This window comes from Misgurnus anguillicaudatus, chromosome 5, assembly GCF_027580225.2.
Source record: "Misgurnus anguillicaudatus chromosome 5, ASM2758022v2, whole genome shotgun sequence".
Taxonomy (NCBI): domain Eukaryota; kingdom Metazoa; phylum Chordata; class Actinopteri; order Cypriniformes; family Cobitidae; genus Misgurnus; species Misgurnus anguillicaudatus.
The window spans coordinates 26,033,169-26,050,172 of NC_073341.2; the positions used below are offsets into that span (position 1 = coordinate 26,033,169).

The 17,004-nt window shown below is 38.0% G+C and overlaps 2 protein-coding genes across 6 annotated transcripts in view; both read left to right on the forward strand.

The window, feature by feature from the left end:
• The window catches only part of prex1 (phosphatidylinositol-3,4,5-trisphosphate-dependent Rac exchange factor 1), an 83,259-nt gene extending 72,988 nt beyond the window's left edge, over positions 1-10,271 (forward strand). The window contains exons 33-40 of the mRNA XM_055167650.2: positions 1,498-1,600; positions 2,351-2,494; positions 2,900-3,014; positions 5,550-5,610; positions 5,713-5,888; positions 6,161-6,263; positions 7,314-7,381; positions 7,493-10,271. Coding sequence (XP_055023625.2) covers positions 1,498-1,600; positions 2,351-2,494; positions 2,900-3,014; positions 5,550-5,610; positions 5,713-5,888; positions 6,161-6,263; positions 7,314-7,381; positions 7,493-7,535 — 813 coding nt within the window. The 3' untranslated portion in view covers positions 7,536-10,271. The remainder of the gene's footprint in view (positions 1-1,497; positions 1,601-2,350; positions 2,495-2,899; positions 3,015-5,549; positions 5,611-5,712; positions 5,889-6,160; positions 6,264-7,313; positions 7,382-7,492) is intronic.
• A 993-nt stretch (positions 10,272-11,264) lies between these two features.
• The window catches only part of kcnq2a (potassium voltage-gated channel, KQT-like subfamily, member 2a), a 32,975-nt gene continuing 27,235 nt past the window's right edge, over positions 11,265-17,004 (forward strand). For 3 of the 5 annotated variants that reach the window (XM_055168417.2, XM_055168418.2, XM_055168419.2), the window contains exon 1: positions 11,281-11,713. In XM_055168417.2, the coding sequence (XP_055024392.2) occupies positions 11,418-11,713 (296 nt within the window). In that variant the 5' untranslated portion in view covers positions 11,281-11,417. Of the gene's footprint in view, positions 11,714-17,004 lie in introns of all 5 variants that reach the window. The other 2 variants (XM_055168420.2, XM_055168416.2) reach the window with 2 other exon arrangements.

Sequence of the window (17,004 nt, forward strand, 5' to 3'; positions counted from 1 at the left end):
CGCAGTTAAAGGGATAGTTCATTCAAATATGATCATTCTTTCATCATTTACTCACCGTCAACTTAATGTTTTTGAGCACCATAGTATTTTCTTTCCTACTATGGAAGTCACTTGTGATTCTCTTGATTACAAATAGTGTTTGGGAAAACGAAGAAATTTGTACTGGTTTGTAACAACTTTATTGATGACAGAATTATCATTTTTGGGTGAACTATCGCTTTAAGGTATAGTTCACCCAAAAATGAAAATAATGTCATTGATGACTCGCCCTCATGTCGTTTCAAACTCGTAGGGCCTCCGTTCATCTTTGGAACACAATTTGAGATGTTTTGTATTTGGTCGGAGAGCTTGTTGACCCTTCATTGAAAATCTACGTAGGATATACTGTCCATGTCCAGAAAGGTAATAAAAACATCATCAAGGTGGTCCGTGTGGCATCGGTGGGTCAGTTGGAGTGTGTTGAGGCATCGAGGGTGCATTTTGGTCCAAAAATAACAAAAATTTCGAGTTTATTCAGCATTGTCTTCTCTTCCGTTCTGTTGTGAACCGTGTGCACAAGATTAAAGTCACATGACGCAGCTGACGTGTCTGCAAAGTTTTTTTTTTTTTTTTTAATTTACAACATGCATCTCAGACTGTAAACGAAGCTCAGGCGCACACAAAAAAAACATCTGGGCGCACCAGATAACACGTCAGCCGCGTCACTGCAGTCACATGACTTTAGTCTCATGCACGCGGTTCACAACAGAACCGGAAGAGAAGACAATGCTGAATAAAGTCGTAATTTTTGTTATTTTTGTACCAAAATGTATTTTCGATGCTTTAACACATTCTAACTGACCCACTGATGTCACATGGACTACTTTGATGATGTTTTTATTATCTTTCTGGACATGGACAGAATATCGTACATAGATTTTCAATGAAGGGTCAGAAAGCTCTCAAACTAAATATAAAACATCTTAAACTGTGTTTCAAAGATTAACGGAGGTCTTCCGAGTTTGGAACCACATGAGGGTGAGTCATTAATGACATTATTTTTTGGGTGAACTAACCCTTTAAATGCTTTCTCTGGGATTCAAACTTAGACTTTGATGTTGCTAACACCATGCTATACCAGAAACGGCTAAGAAACTGGTGGCCTTAGAAAGCAAATTAATCTGGCATGGCTTCACAGTTTAAACATCATATCTAAACCACAAACTTAAAGTTTGTTGTTGTGCATACTTGGAATTTTATCTTAGGATGGTGACGTAAAAACTAAACCCAAACTATCACATGCTAGACCTCACTGAATTCCATATACAGTAACCACAACATTTCTTTGTAACTTCAAGTTAATCCCATCAGTTTCAGTTCCTTACTATACTTAAAGTTTATATGCCGAGTAAAATTTGCTGTAAAACTGTCAGCATGCATCTAATGTGCAAAATATTGTTACAGTCATAACCTCTCTTACTTAAAAATAAAGAAATCAAATGCTGTTTTCTTCAACAGACTCAAGAGAGAATCATGCTGGAAGACACAAAAGCAGCACTGCAGGATCTGGAGAAAGTCACCGTCCTGTTTCGCCCACTGGAGAACGAGTGTCTCGTCCCAAGTATGACACCACATATATTAACACATGGAGGAATAGCCTGTCAATCACAGTGCCAATAGAAATGAAATCTATACATATGTGTATAGCTTTAAAGCTGAAGTGTGATTTTTGTTTCTTACACACTGTCAGTAAGGAAAAGACACAATAATGCATTTGTTAAAAACTTTAAACCCTACTGGTTTTAACACTTAGCAGTAATAATTTCTGTTAACGTCAACAACAACGACCCCAAATTCCTTTTCCTTTTTATAAATAGATTTACATCCAGGGTCCCTCCCTTTTTAAAATAAAAGCGTATGATTCCACTAAAAATTACAAGCCAAAACTGTCATCCGTTTATAGCATCACCCCTCCTCACACACTTCCCCTCTCCACACAAACATACACGCACACCCTCCAGATGTCCTTTTCGGGAATGTCAGCAGCACAGTAAGCAGTGATAGGAGCCTTATCTGAGCTCTTCTGGTTTGGTTGGAGTGAATCAGAGGAAGGATTTCCAGCTCGGTTGTTTGCGTCTGCTTCAAAGGTGTTTTATCAAGGTCATCCGAGTCCCTTTCTGTGTAGTGCAAATGAAAACAGCTCAGCGATTCACACATCTGCAAGGTTTTGTTTTTACCCATTGAGCCGTTTACATGTCAGAGCGGATTAACCTGATGAGTTTTTCCATTGTGATATTTTTCTTATTTAAACATCAATGTTGGAAAAGGATGGTGAAGAGTAATGCCTCATATTGAATCTGTCCTTTTACAGATACATCAGTGCATTACCAGGTTGAAGGCAGTCGACAGGCCATCAGGGTCACCATGTTTCTGGACAGCTGTCAGTTCAGCGAGCTTCCAACTCGGCTGCAGAACGGAGGGTCTTTAAAACTTCAGTCTGTTCTCTTCACAAGAGGTGCGAACATGCAATAAAAACAGGAGAAATTACTGTTTGTCTCATAAACATGTATGTAGTTGCTGTAAGCATACATCAAATGAATGGTTTACATTAACTTATGGTATTATTTACAAACCCTCATTTAGACCAAAAACTGTTTTTATGTGAAACAAACAAAAAAAAGAGTTATTGAAGAACAGACTTCCGTGTTCTCAGATGTAATTGTCTAATACACTTCCACAGATTACTTGACACTTTAGGGGAGTTATGATCAGTTATAAGTTACTATTATCTGTTAAATAATCGTATCTAAGTTAAAAAAAGGCATTCTGTTGCCTAAATAAGTCTTGTGCGCCATCTAGTGGTCATTAGGCAACATTACAAAGTTGGTGCAATGTATAAAGTTCTTCTGCATTTTATTAGGGCTGGAGAAACCAGAAGGTCTGTTGTCTCAGGATTTTGTTGCAATGGAAGAGTTTCAACAGCGCACAAACGCACTGTCGTTGGAAAAAGTCAAAGGTTATTACCGTAAACTCAGGTAAAGCTTCACTCGAGTATAGCTTCATGCATTTTACAGTATGCATACAGTCTGTATATTGTTCAGTTTTCATTGGTTCTTTTTCTTTATTCAATTATTTTTGAGTCTATTTAAGATCATTTGTGGCACCATGGTCATTTTACTTTATTACATTCTGATGCATAATATTGTACTTTTCACTCAACAGCATTTCATATATACAAGTTGTTTTTACCTTTAATACTTAAGTAGGGGAGACCGGGTATAGTTGTAACAGGGGGAGAGTTGTAACACTACCAATTCCAGGAATCAGGGATAAGATTAAGATAGGAGTCATGTGACAGTTTTCTCAGACTTCCTTTATGATCCTACATGGAGGTGTTCCCATCTGTATTGCCATCTCTCCTAAAGCTACAGCAGAAAATCTAATTCTGAGTTAAGAAAGTAACAAAATAACAAGATAATATTTTTTAGCACTTCCACTGTTGTAGATAGTGTTGTATGCGTTATATCAAGTCAAACTTCAGTTTCTCTAGTAAAGAATGGTGTATCAACCTTCTGCTAATTTCAAAGCACCATGCTTATACAGCTAGCTAAACAATGGGTGACAGTGATGGGGTAGGTTGTAACACGTGTTTGGAAACCATACCCTTACATACAAATATGAACATTTTTGTGATTTAACACAAAATGGCTTTTCACATGGTGTGAAAACAAGAAGGTAAAAATAAACTGCCGGGAAAAGAGTGAAGGCTGATAACTCCTCTTCAGAAGAGGAAGAATTCTGGGTCGTCTGCATGGAACTATTTAGAAATTCAAGACAATTCATGCACAAACACATACAAATACACATACACTCTCCATATTCACACATATTTTATTGTTGCAGCTATTCATTTAAAATAAAACTACTGTTGTGGCATAACACTTGGAGTACCCTTAGTTTTTGTGCATTTAGTCTACCTGTTACAACTTACCCCCGTATGTGTTACAACCTACTCCAGTAGTAGGGGTAGGTTGTAACAAAGGACCACCTTGTATTTTTCATCATCTTAAAAAGTCTGTGATATAGTTGGAGACATTTAAATTGTTGCCATTTGTAGAAGACAAATGTGGGTACTTGCCACACAAACGTTTCAGATGTGTAGCTAAAAAAAATGTAGTTTTAGGTGCTGAAGAAAAAATTGTTACAACCATACCCAGTCTCCCCTACATTACATATCTAGTACTTTCATTATTATACTAGAGTATAAATTTAAGTTACTTAAATACATAAAAAATCTATTACTTAATTACTCAAGTATTAAATAATATTGTATGTGAAATGTAGTGGAATTAAAATGAGGTGATAAGTAAAAGAAAAACACGGATAAAGTACAGATACTTGAAAAATGAGTACTGTAAACCTCTGCATTTACTGTGTACAAGCTGTATGGACGAATTTAGCAGTAACAACATAAACAAACTGAACTTCTGGGTTAAACTTTCGCAAAGAATCAATAAAAACAAGAGGCCTTTTAGAGTAGATTATTTCTGATAATAACCAAAATAAACAAGTAGATTACCTTAGATTACTATTAGATCAAAAACTACACTAAGCTAAACATTTGTTATTTTTAACGAGGTATTTGTTCCAGAGTTCAGTTCAGCCCTAGTCAGACGATAAAAAAAACGAAAGTTAAAGGGACACTCCCTGTTTTTGTTTTTTGAAAATATGCTAATTTTTTTAGCTCCCCTAAAGTTAAACATTTGATTTTTACCATTTTGGAATCCATTCAGCTGATCTCCGGGTCTGGCGGTACCACTTTTAGCATATCTTAGCATAATCCATTGAATCTGATTAGACCATTAGCATCATGACAACTAACTATACTCTCATTCTGTCGTAATAATCAAGGACTTTGCTGCTCTAACATGGCTGCAGCACCGCCTGAAAATAGTCCCCTTGGTTACTTTCAATAGCAGGGACTATTTTCAGGCACTGCGTTATATCATTGCGCCTCCTGCAGCCATGTTACGGCAGCAAAGTCCTTGATTATCATGCCGGAATGACCACAACTTTCAATTTTCTGTTGGTCTTAGTACACGATGTAACTACAGAAGAGTCAAGTTTTTAATAGGAAACATATTGAAACTCTTTGGTTACTTTTTAGCGCAATGCTAATGGTCTAATCAGATCCAATGGATTATGCTAAGCTATGCTAAAAGTGGTACCGCCAGACCCGGAGATCAGCTGAATGGATTCCAAAATGGTAAAAATCAAATGTTTAACTCTAGGGGAGCTGGAGAATGAGCATAATTTTATTTTAAATGGAGTGTCCCTTTAAGTTCCGCTCAGACTCATGATTGCGGCAACTTGCGTGTATCCGATGAAAGCGTCTACTGTATATGAATGAAATTACAAGTCTTTCAGTCTCTGACCAAGAGATCCCAAATCTATTTAATATGCATTTACTGTGCACATTCTATGCTGCGTATCCTGGAGATTTTGGCAAAGTAACATGTCAAGTTAGATATGCCTATATGATTTTTAATGGTTTTTAATTACATTTTCAGGGCTTTTTATCTGGAGAAGTCAAATTCCGACTCCAACTCCACTGCTATGAAAATTGACCAGGTTGGTAGAGATGATAATCTGTGCCGTGTTTGCTCAGTATTCAGAAATGAATATTTAGAAATGAATATGAAAGTTAGATAAACAACCTTAATCTTTCCCCAGCTTCTCCGGCCACTTAACACCTTGGATGACCTCTGTCGGCTAATGCAGAAGTATATGAATGTTAAACCGACTTCTGCAGGTCAACCCTCTGATGTCAGCGTTCTCCAGGTCTCTTCGGAGCTTTGTAGCCGTTTGGGAGCGTGTCACATCACCATGTGTGCTACTGGAATGCAGAGGTACGCAACCACAGATGGGAATAAGGTCTTACTGAGTAATGAATAAAAAAAATGCTCGGGTTTTAACAGTCTACTATAATTGAAGTCATTTTCTTCTGATGTAAAACACATCCAGGGCAGGGGTCTTAAATCTTTCGTTACATTATTGCATAAAGTGTTTTTACATTTTATGGACCCCTAAGGGTAGTCAACCTGATGAAGACCCATGCTCTAGTTTAACATCTCTATTGCGGATTTCTAGTCTTGATTTAGACTGTTTGTGTAATGTGCAGGTGCACTTTGACTGTATCACTGGAGCAGGCTGTTACTCTGACCAGAAACCACGGCCTGGTGCCTCGCTGCCTCATGCAAGCCATGGACATTATGCGAAAACAGGTACATGACTCACAACTGTAGACTGTACATTTAATTGGATCACATGTTAGTAAATGTACAGTACTGTGCAAAAGTCTTATTCTGCGTTCACACCAGTTGCGGTAGAGGCGTCAAGCGCAAGTGATTTCAATGTTAAGTCAATGTAAAGACGCGTTGATTTGCGTCTGGAGGTCTCGCAGCGCAAATGAGGCGTTTAGCGCCGTAGACACGACTCCGCCTCATTCACGGAACTAGTTCGCGGGAATTGAGTGTTGCCGCGGGAAAACGCGCTGCATTAACCAATCAGGAGCTTGCTCTAATAGTGACGTGATTACAGGAAGCGAGCGGAGTGGCAGAAGCCCCTCCCATGATGCGAATTTACGTGTGAATGTCTTGATGACTAGAATTTCACGCGCAGCTTTAACGCGAGAATGAAGCGAGTACACTCAAAATGTTCAAGCGTCCAACTACACGCGGTAGACGCGTCTGGTGTGAACCCAACATTATGGTGCATTCACACCAGCCATGGTAGAGGCGTCAATCGCGAGTGATTTCAATGTAAAGTCAATGTAAAGACGCGTTGACGTGCGTCTGGAGGTCTCGCAGCGCGAATGATGCATTTAGCGTGACGGGGTAGACGCGATTCTACCTCATTCGCTCATCTAGTTTGCGCGAAATAAGTGTTGCCACCGTAGACGCGATTCTGCATCATTCGCACGTCTAGTTTGCGTGAATTAAGTGTTGCCGCGAGAAACACGCAAAGTTGACAAATTTGAACTTTGGTGGAAAAACACGCTGAGTTAACCAATCAGGAGCTTGCTCTAGTAGTGACTTGATTACAGGAAGCGAGCGGAGTCGCAGAAGCCCCTTCCATGACGCAAATTTCTGCGTGAATGTCTCGATGACTAGAATTTAACGTGCGAATGAAGCGAGTACACTCAAAATGTTCAAGCGTCCAACTACGATAACTTTGATGACAATTTTTTACATGATTTTGATGACAATTTTAAGCTTGCATTTGTAATATGACGGCCAACATTTGAGGTATTCTGGTATAACTTTTCTTTACAGGGCACCAGAGTGGAGATCTCAGCCAAAAATCTCAGAGTAATGGACCAGATGCCCCTTTTTGCCCCGAGGTAACACTGGCACTTATGTGCAAGCTTGCTCTTTAAATTCTATTATTAAACTGTTCATCGATCTGGTTTGGTGTGAAGCTTCTAACAAGGCCCTCTTAAACCTCTTCACAGGCTCTTCAAGTTGTGTTTACCACCCTGCGATGGAGATCTTTGAATGAGGTGACATCTCTCCCTGGCCTTCTGGTCTCTGAGAGATATCAGGACTCGCAAAAGAGCTCTTAATCGTTATGAAACTGTCTCGCTCCTGGCCAGTCTCATTTGGAGAGGTCTGGCTCAGGTCAGAGAAATGACAACAGCCCGGCCATCTTTATCTGCCACTCTGGCAGCTGGGAAAATCGCAATGCTAATCTCAGCTCGCAGTGTCCGCCCCCACATTTCTACATTGTTGGAGTTCCTCCTAAAGTACCTGGACTGGCGTGTCGGAGAACAGAAGCAAAGGCTTCTCAATCCTCCCGCAAAAGGCAATATTATTTTTTCCTCTGCCTTTGACTGCAATCTTGTCAGCAAGTTAGGTGGGTCTGGTTTGGTCTGTTAATGGTGAGGTTACGTTCAGAAACGTGGTGATTATGTGCAATTACTGTAGCTTAGCATGAGTGTGTCTGCACTATGTGACGGGAGGTCACGATCTCACACAGAGCGCTTGTGCTTCTCTCACTTGTATCAGGTATTATGACATTACTGAAATCATTCCGGCTACATGGACCAGTTTTGAATCCCAATCCTTGTGTTTTAAGATTTGATTTGATTTTGTTTAATAACAAGATTTTATTATAAAGTTCCATCAACTTCTCATTTGTCGATGGATAACAGGGAATCAGATGGAAAGCGAGATATAAATCAGCCTACGCCTAGAAATACAAAATGGAAAAGATTTCACTGTAATTAAAGGGTGTTGATATTGAAGGCTGAAAAACTAAGGTTGATAAACTAAAAGAAAAGATGTAATCGTCTCTGGCCGTGTCTCTGGTGTATAGCACTTTTTAAACATGAATCAATGCTATGTTACAGTGTGTATAGTAGTGCAGCCCTATGGAAAAGCACAATAAAGCTTGTGTTCTTCATCAGTGTTTGTTAAAAGTACTCTGCACATGGTAGAAAGTAGAAAACATGCAAAAGGGAACATTTGAAAGTGAATAGATATAGTAGGATTTTATGAAAGTATTTTATTTAGGTAAATATATATATATATATGTATCAGAGAGATACTGTATGCTCTTTGGGAACAGCAGTGCTATAATTTAAAGAGTATTAATAATGTTAAAACAAACAATTTAATATTGTACATCTTTCATTTTGTGTACTTAGTGTATATTTGGATAGGAAACTTTACTGTGCCTGTACACAATCTGTTCAATATTTAAATTTCTAACTGAGGTCAGTAACCGAGAAGGTCTGGAGGTTTAACAGTGTACCTGAATACATTCAGCTAATATGTAAAGTATTTGCTATTGGCATTTGTAATGCGCTATATTTGTTTAATTCCGCATGTCTTTTTTAATGTATTGGTATGTATGTGATCTTCATAAATCTTAACAACAGGTATTACTTAATGTATGGTCAACAATAATCGTGTCATCATGTAGTTATATATATATATAATTCAAAAGTTTGCTTGTATTGTAGCTTAACCCATCTGTCGCATACAGTATTAGCATGAAAGTTAGAAGGTGCATACCATGTTGTAGTATTAGTATTACATACAGTAATTTTTTGTTGTTGTTGTTGAAAAGCAATACTTGAATTCATGCTAATTCTTTGATCATCTTTCAATATCCAACTTTAGTGCTAGAATTCTAACTCGTTGGTCTTTAATGTTATTGTTTGGTCCTCAAACATTTTTAAACTGGAAGCAATTATTAATTGCGTTTTATTAACAAAAACTTTTTTCTGTGTTTATTGTATGTTTTAAGGGTCTTAACAATTGCTCGTTACAGTATATACAATGCTTTATGATGTCCACATGATTTTTTTCGAAAACCCTAAATCTAGTAAATCCCAAAGACAGAGCATTAGTGTGTTCCTGCAGTATCACTGTATATTAAATCTCAGGTTCTTGCAAAATCTCGCTGTCCATTATTGTGCAGTTAGCTTCCCCCTTCAAAAGCTGTCATCATATTGCATAATTTAACATCACTAATCAATCAACTGAAACATGTTTTTTTACCTAGTGGTATTATTTGCCAATTTCTGCCTCATTTTCAAGTGTACTTTCAGAAAATGTTCAATGGTGCTTATAATTCAAGCTTTTCTAATGGGGGCCTTAAAGTTTTCTTATAGTGTTTATCTCTGTTTTTAACAGTTCAAAAATCAGTTTCTAAATCTTACAAGATTGTTTTTATTATTTATAACAGCTTAAAAAACTCACTGGTGGAGTTGTGGTGTACAGAACCTTCCAGTATTTTACTTCTGCTAACTTGTCATATTTTATTATGTTTGAGTCTCGTTATGTCCATCCTGCTGTACTGAACTTAATTGCATAACTGTGCATTTTATATACATTAAATGGCTCTTAAATGTTTGTGCTGGTCATGTCAGCATATATCCAGATGTTTTTAACTCTGTGTAGAATAAAAGAATTGTATAAAGTTTCTCTTTCTGATGTTGTATGTAATACTGAGCCCCATCTCGTATTTAGTTCCTTAAACAGTGTACTTGAATGGAGAACTGTACCTCTAATTTGAGCCCTTGTCCCATAACAGATGTACAGTAAAATAGTCTTGTAGCCCAAAACTCAATGCAATCTCCTCCTGTGAAAATGTATGGATGCTGCCCCCAGTAACAATTTAGTCATTTAGCACCTTTTAGTTTGACTCGCGTGATCTTTAAAGCTGTTTTCTCTGTGTTGTAATAAATGCTAATCCAACAAATAAAATAAAATCTTTATAAATAATTTCTGATTTGTCATTGATAGATATGGAAAACACTGCATGCAACATAGAGGAATTTTTTTAGTTTGTATACACACTTTAAAGTTTCCTCAACTATTTAAAGGTGCAGTGTGTAACTTTTAGAAGGATCTAAAGACAGAAATGCAATATAATCTACATAACTATATTATCAGTGGTGTATAAAGACCTTACATAATGAACTGTTATGTGTTTATTACCTAAGAATGAGCCATTTTTATCTACATACACTGCGGGTCCCCTTACATGGAAGTCGCCATTTTGTGCCGCCATGTAGCCCTAAATGGACAAACTGCTGTACAGAGCACTTTTTATCACTACTGTACAACAACATGTTTGTCCTTTGGCGGCTACTGTAGCTTCTCTGTGCGTTTTGGTGAATGGTGGATTGATCCGTTGGTTGCAATTAACAATCTCACTGCTAGATGGCACTACAATCTACACACTGCATCTTTAACATCTACCTCCTTTATAAAGGTGCTGGTTTAGGGAACCAGAAAGGTTCTTTGGATGTTGAAGGTTCTTTATGGAACCAAACAGCCAAAAATGGTTCTTCTATGCATTGTGTGAACCTTCATTTATTTAGTCTACTGTTTTAGCAAATCCCCTTTCCAGTAATTTTCCATGTTCTCCGTATGTGGCCTGTTAATTTGTCCTTTCCAAATGAATATGAATAAAGGGGAATCTTATTGAAGAAAACAACCTTTTTAAGGAAATTGTCCCATTTCAAGGTAATCACCATGTGTCATATTTTCACTATGGATAAAAGCAACCTTATTTTAAATGGCACATTCATTTGTAAGTCATAAATAAGCCATTATTTATTGTGTTGTCTGGAAAATTGTTTTATAGCTACTATATATGGACATTAAGATGTCAGCATGAATAATGCAAAGTTCATTGTGATTTTAGTGTGATTTAAATATCGTTTACTAAAACATAGCATTAGATTAAATCTAGAGGGTCTTGAAAGACAGCCGGAAGACGTGAAGATAAAGCACTACCCATTGCAGTTTCCCCTTTGCGTTTCAATTGGCTTTTAGTAGGAAAGCACCGCACTACAGAACACACCCCGGTTCAGCAATGTCTGCCCACTTTATACACTCGTTTGGACCTCTTAAACTGTAAGGATGGTGAAAAAATCCGCCAACGGTGAAGTTTATCAACCCCCGGCGGGGGAGAAGAAACTGAAAGTCGGCTTTGTCGGACTGGACCCCGGGGCTGCGGAGACGAGCCGAGACGGGGCGCTTCTCATCGCCGGTTCCGAGGGCACGAAACGAGGCAGCATCCTGTGCAGACAGAGGTCCGGCATCTCCAGAGGAAGCATAGCTCACAAACGAAACGCGCGCTATCGCAGACTGCAAAATTTCCTGTATAATGCGCTGGAGAGACCTCGCGGCTGGGCGTTCGTCTATCACGCTTATGTGTGAGTATTTCGAAATTCTTGTGGGGTTTAGACACCATGAGAGATACAGATGCTGTCGGGCTGCTACGCCCAGAAGTTTGAGGTCTTGTCGGCCTGCCCGCAGCTTTTGTCGCAGAGCAACACTCGGGCATTGCAACATTTTGCTTTGTAAAAGTTTTTTAATCCCGTGTAACAATGCTAAAGACGTATATATGTTTATATTTATGCCTTTGACATACGCTTTTATTCGAAGTGCATTCAATCGGTGCATTTTCTCTCTAAGATTTGAACCCGTCACTTATACGTTGCTAACGCAACGCTCTACTCATTAAGTTACACCTGAGACACGTTTTAATTATTTGAACAAATCTTTTCAGATCTGTAAATACTTATTCGCAATGAAAAAGACAAGATGAGACTTTCTTCACATGCTATTAAGAGTGCATAGTGTAGTATGAAAGTGTAGTGTGCAGTATGGTTAGGTTTCAGCACCGGTCAGCTCCCGTACAGCGTCAGTGTTTTCTGTTAAGTGCTTGTGAACACGCCCACATAAAATAGGGTATACTGTGTAGTATACTTTACTACATACTATAGTAAACTGTAATATAATTTCTAGATACTATCATGTTTTTGAGTACAATAGAGCATTTGCTATAGTTTATCATTTCACTAAAGTTAATACTACATAATGCTATAGTATACGCTAGTGTACTAGTTACTATCCCTACTGAAAAATCCAGGTATGACCACCATAAGCTGGTTTTAGCTGGTCTCTCCGCTTGGTTTTAGCTGGTATTGCTGGTGTAGGAAGCTGGTCGCTGTGTTTTGGTTGCTTTTTAAGCTGGTCTAGCTGGACTTAGTTGGTCAGGCTGTAAGACCATCTGACCCACCAGCTTCCCTGCTGAAAAAAAAACAATAAAACCATTACAGAAAATTCTAATGGTTTCCATTAAAATACCAATAGTAACCATTAGCTTTTACCATTAAAACCACTACAATATAGTGTGTTTTGGGCCATATTCCATTAGAACCAATACATGGAACCAATACATACCATTAGAGACCAACAAAGACCAATACACCGTAGTGTGTTTTGGGCCATATTACATTAGAACCAATACATAGAACCAAAACATACCATTAGAGACCAACAAAGACCAATACACCGTAGTGTGTTTTGGACCATATTCCATTAGAACCAGTACATGGAACTAATACATACCATTAGAGACCAACAAAGACCAATGTACTGTAGTGTGTTTTGGACCATATTCCATTAGAACCAATACATGGAACCAATACATACCATTAGAGACCAACAAAGACCAATACACCGTAGTGTGTTTTGGGCCATATTCCATTAGAACCAATACATGGAACCAACACATACCATTAGAGACCAACAAAGACAAATACACTGTAGTGTGTTTTGGGCCATATTCCATTAGAACCAATACATAGAACCAATACATACCATTAGAGACCAACAAAGACCAATACACCGTAGTGTGTTTTGGGCCATATTCCATTTGAACCAATACATAGAACCAATACCATTAGAGACCATACCATTAGAGACCAACAAAGACCAATACACCGTAGTGTGTTTTGGGCCATATTCCATTAGAACCAATACATGGAAGTTGAACCAATACATACCATTAGAGACCAACAAAGACCAATACACCGTAGTGTGTTTTGGGCCATATTCCATTAGAACCAATACATAGAAGCAATACATACCATTAGAGACCAACAAAGACCAATACACCATAGTATGTTTTGGGCCATATTCCATTTGAACCAATAGATAGAACCAATACATACCATTAGAGACCAACAAAGACCAATACACTGTAGTGTGTTTTGGGCCATATTCCATTAGAACCAATACATAGAACCAATACATACCCTTAGAGACCAACAAAGACCAATACACTGTAGTGTGTTTTGGGCCATATTCCATTAGAACCAATACATGGAACCAATACATACCATTAGAGACCAACAAAGACCAATACACCGTAGTGTGTTTTGGGCCATATTACATTAGAACCAATACATAGAACCAAAACATACCATTAGAGACCAACAAAGACCAATACACCGTAGTGTGTTTTGGACCATATTCCATTAGAACCAGTACATGGAACTAATACATACCATTAGAGACCAACAAAGACCAATGTACTGTAGTGTGTTTTGGACCATATTCCATTAGAACCAATACATGGAACCAATACATACCATTAGAGACCAACAAAGACAAATACACTGTAGTGTGTTTTGGGCCATATTCCATTAGAACCAATACATAGAACCAATACATACCATTAGAGACCAACAAAGACCAATACACCGTAGTGTGTTTTGGGCCATATTCCATTTGAACCAATACATAGAACCAATACCATTAGAGACCATACCATTAGAGACCAACAAAGACCAATACACCGTAGTGTGTTTTGGGCCATATTCCATTAGAACCAATACATGGAAGTTGAACCAATACATACCATTAGAGACCAACAAAGACCAATACACCGTAGTGTGTTTTGGGCCATATTCCATTAGAACCAATACATAGAAGCAATACATACCATTAGAGACCAACAAAGACCAATACACCATAGTATGTTTTGGGCCATATTCCATTTGAACCAATAGATAGAACCAATACATACCATTAGAGACCAACAAAGACCAATACACTGTAGTGTGTTTTGGGCCATATTCCATTAGAACTTATACAATTCCCAATAAAACCATTAGAATTTTCTGTAATGGTTTTATTGTTTTTTTCAGCAGGGTTGCCCAGCTTTGCCAGGCTGGGAGGACCAGCTTGAACCAGATACTGCCTTCTTAAACCAGCTACCAGCTTATGCTGGTCTTAGCTTGATTTTTTAGTAGGGATATATTTTACATTATACTATTATTTTCTACACTTTACTGTAGTGAATACTTAAGTATACTACAGTATTTTTAAACTAAACAGATGACTTCTAATTTTTGATGAGTTTTTATGACATTAGTATGAGATGTTTTATTAACCAGGGTTACCAGTCAACATCACCACTGTTTTGTACAGGGGATACCCTTCATACTTTCGTGACTATTCTGCTTATGTTCTTACATTGTGCTGAATCATTTTTGTTTTCAAATGATTCTTTTAGGGTCATTTCGTTGTATATTCTCCCATTTCCCGCTGTGTCGTGTTACAATGACAGATTTACTAAGCAATGAGATTGGGCCACACAGTGCCAAGAGCGTCAGTTCTTCTGTGGCCATTTAGAAACTAAGAGAATGAAAGCTAGAGAAATTTCACTAGCAGAGCATCTACAGTGTCCATTACCTCAAACGTCTTCAAGATCCAGTCATCTCAAGCTATGAAACTATCTGTCATGATAATGCATCATAACCACACATCACAGTTGCTGAAATGTGAGCCCTTTAATCAGATTGGACTCTTAATGTCTTCACTCGCTCTGCTTTATATGTAACTCTCTTGCAGGACTTTCAGTTTAGCCCAATATATGAATGTTGGTTCTAAGGATAAATAATTTATACAGTCACCAGCCTTATTTTACTCCATCTGGGGTCTATACGCACACACTTGGTGATGTGCAGTGTGCTGACTTTGGCCTCTTACTCTAAGTGTTTTTTTCCCCTTTTTCACAAGCATTAAATGCAGTGATAGCACTTTGCATGCTGTACAGACTCAGCTAATCCTTTATTTCTCAGGCTTATGGAAAGTATATGAGGAGATTTTTAAGATTTGTGGACAGCTTTAATATATGGCTCTGAATACCACTCTTGTTGTGTGTATTTATAAGCAGATGTTGTGCATGCCCCTGCATTTTGCTACAAAGATGATAGCTTGCCAAACTACTGTCCTGCCAACCGGTCAGTCAATGAAAGATACTGTGAAGTAAAACACTAAAGTCAGATGTTGATGTTTATAGATATGTTTGGCATTTGCAATTATATACATTTTCAAACATAAATGTATCAAGCTACGTATTTTACTTTGTGCTCTACACAATGACACCTTAAAACAAATCATTAGCTATAATTTATTCATCTCAGAGAGTCTAAGTTTTAGGGAATCGTACTAATGGAGTAAAAAGAGGTAAATTGATTACTCTATTACAGTATTTACTGCTGAGTCAAAAAATGTGTCCTTGTTGCCTTTCTGCTTGACAGACCCCTTAGCATCCTCAGCCATTTCCAGATGAATACGTTATCATTGCCAGCTTTAGGAGCAAAGACCGATTTGTTAAAAAAGATTTAAGGCTACAGCTTTGGTTCTTAATTTGTGTAATGCTTAAAGTTTCAGAGCGTCACAGCTACTTAGTATTATTTATGATTTATCTCAGTAGATTTTGTTATTTTTCACTTTTTAAAGTGAATATTCTTTTAGTTGGTACTTACAAGATCCGTTTTTTTTTTTTGCATGTTGCAGTAAAACATTAAAAGCATATAAATACGAAAGTCCCTTCTGATTGGTCAGTAGCTGTGCCTTATTTACGATATGACACAGCTATGACCACTGCACCCAACATTTCTGTGTATCATTGTGCAGCAGCCTTAGTAACGTAAACGTGTGAAGTATTCTGTTGCTTTTGTGATTTTACTTCATTAAAGTTACATATTTTTGACATTAAAGGTGGGGTGCATGATCTCTGAAAGCCAATGTTGACATTTGAAATCACCTAAACAAACACGGCCCTACCCCAATAGAAATCGGACCTTCTGTTGATAAACCCGCCCCACACATACGCAACCCAGACAATGATGTCAGTTAGTAGACACACCCCTTACTGCTGATTGGCTACAAGTGTGTTTTGGTAGTCGGCCCGACCCTATTTTCCAAAGCGTTTTTCAGATATGGTGCACTCCGCCTTTGATATTTGTATTGTGGTTATAGTTATATACAAGCAGTAAGGTACTCGAGGCTCATGCTATATTGTGAATAACAACGCTTTTCAACAGACTTAACAGCAAACCACCCCAGGCCAGATCCGGATTGGATCTAGGGCGAAATCGACATGCAGGTCCAGAGTCGTCTGCTGTCTGGGCTACTGCACAATACAACACAACCTCGAGTACCTTATTGCTGCTTATATAAAGTATGAGTAGAACCTTGCATTCGAGTGCTGCTGAAATGTCACGGCTTGTAATATTAGTTTAATTTGAGTGTGTAGTAAAAGTTCTAATACAAGCCTCTAGATCTTGTAAAGCCCCTTAAAAGAACCAAGTCTTCGATAACAAAGGTGGGCTTTAATTTCCCATGACGCAACACACAAGCAAGT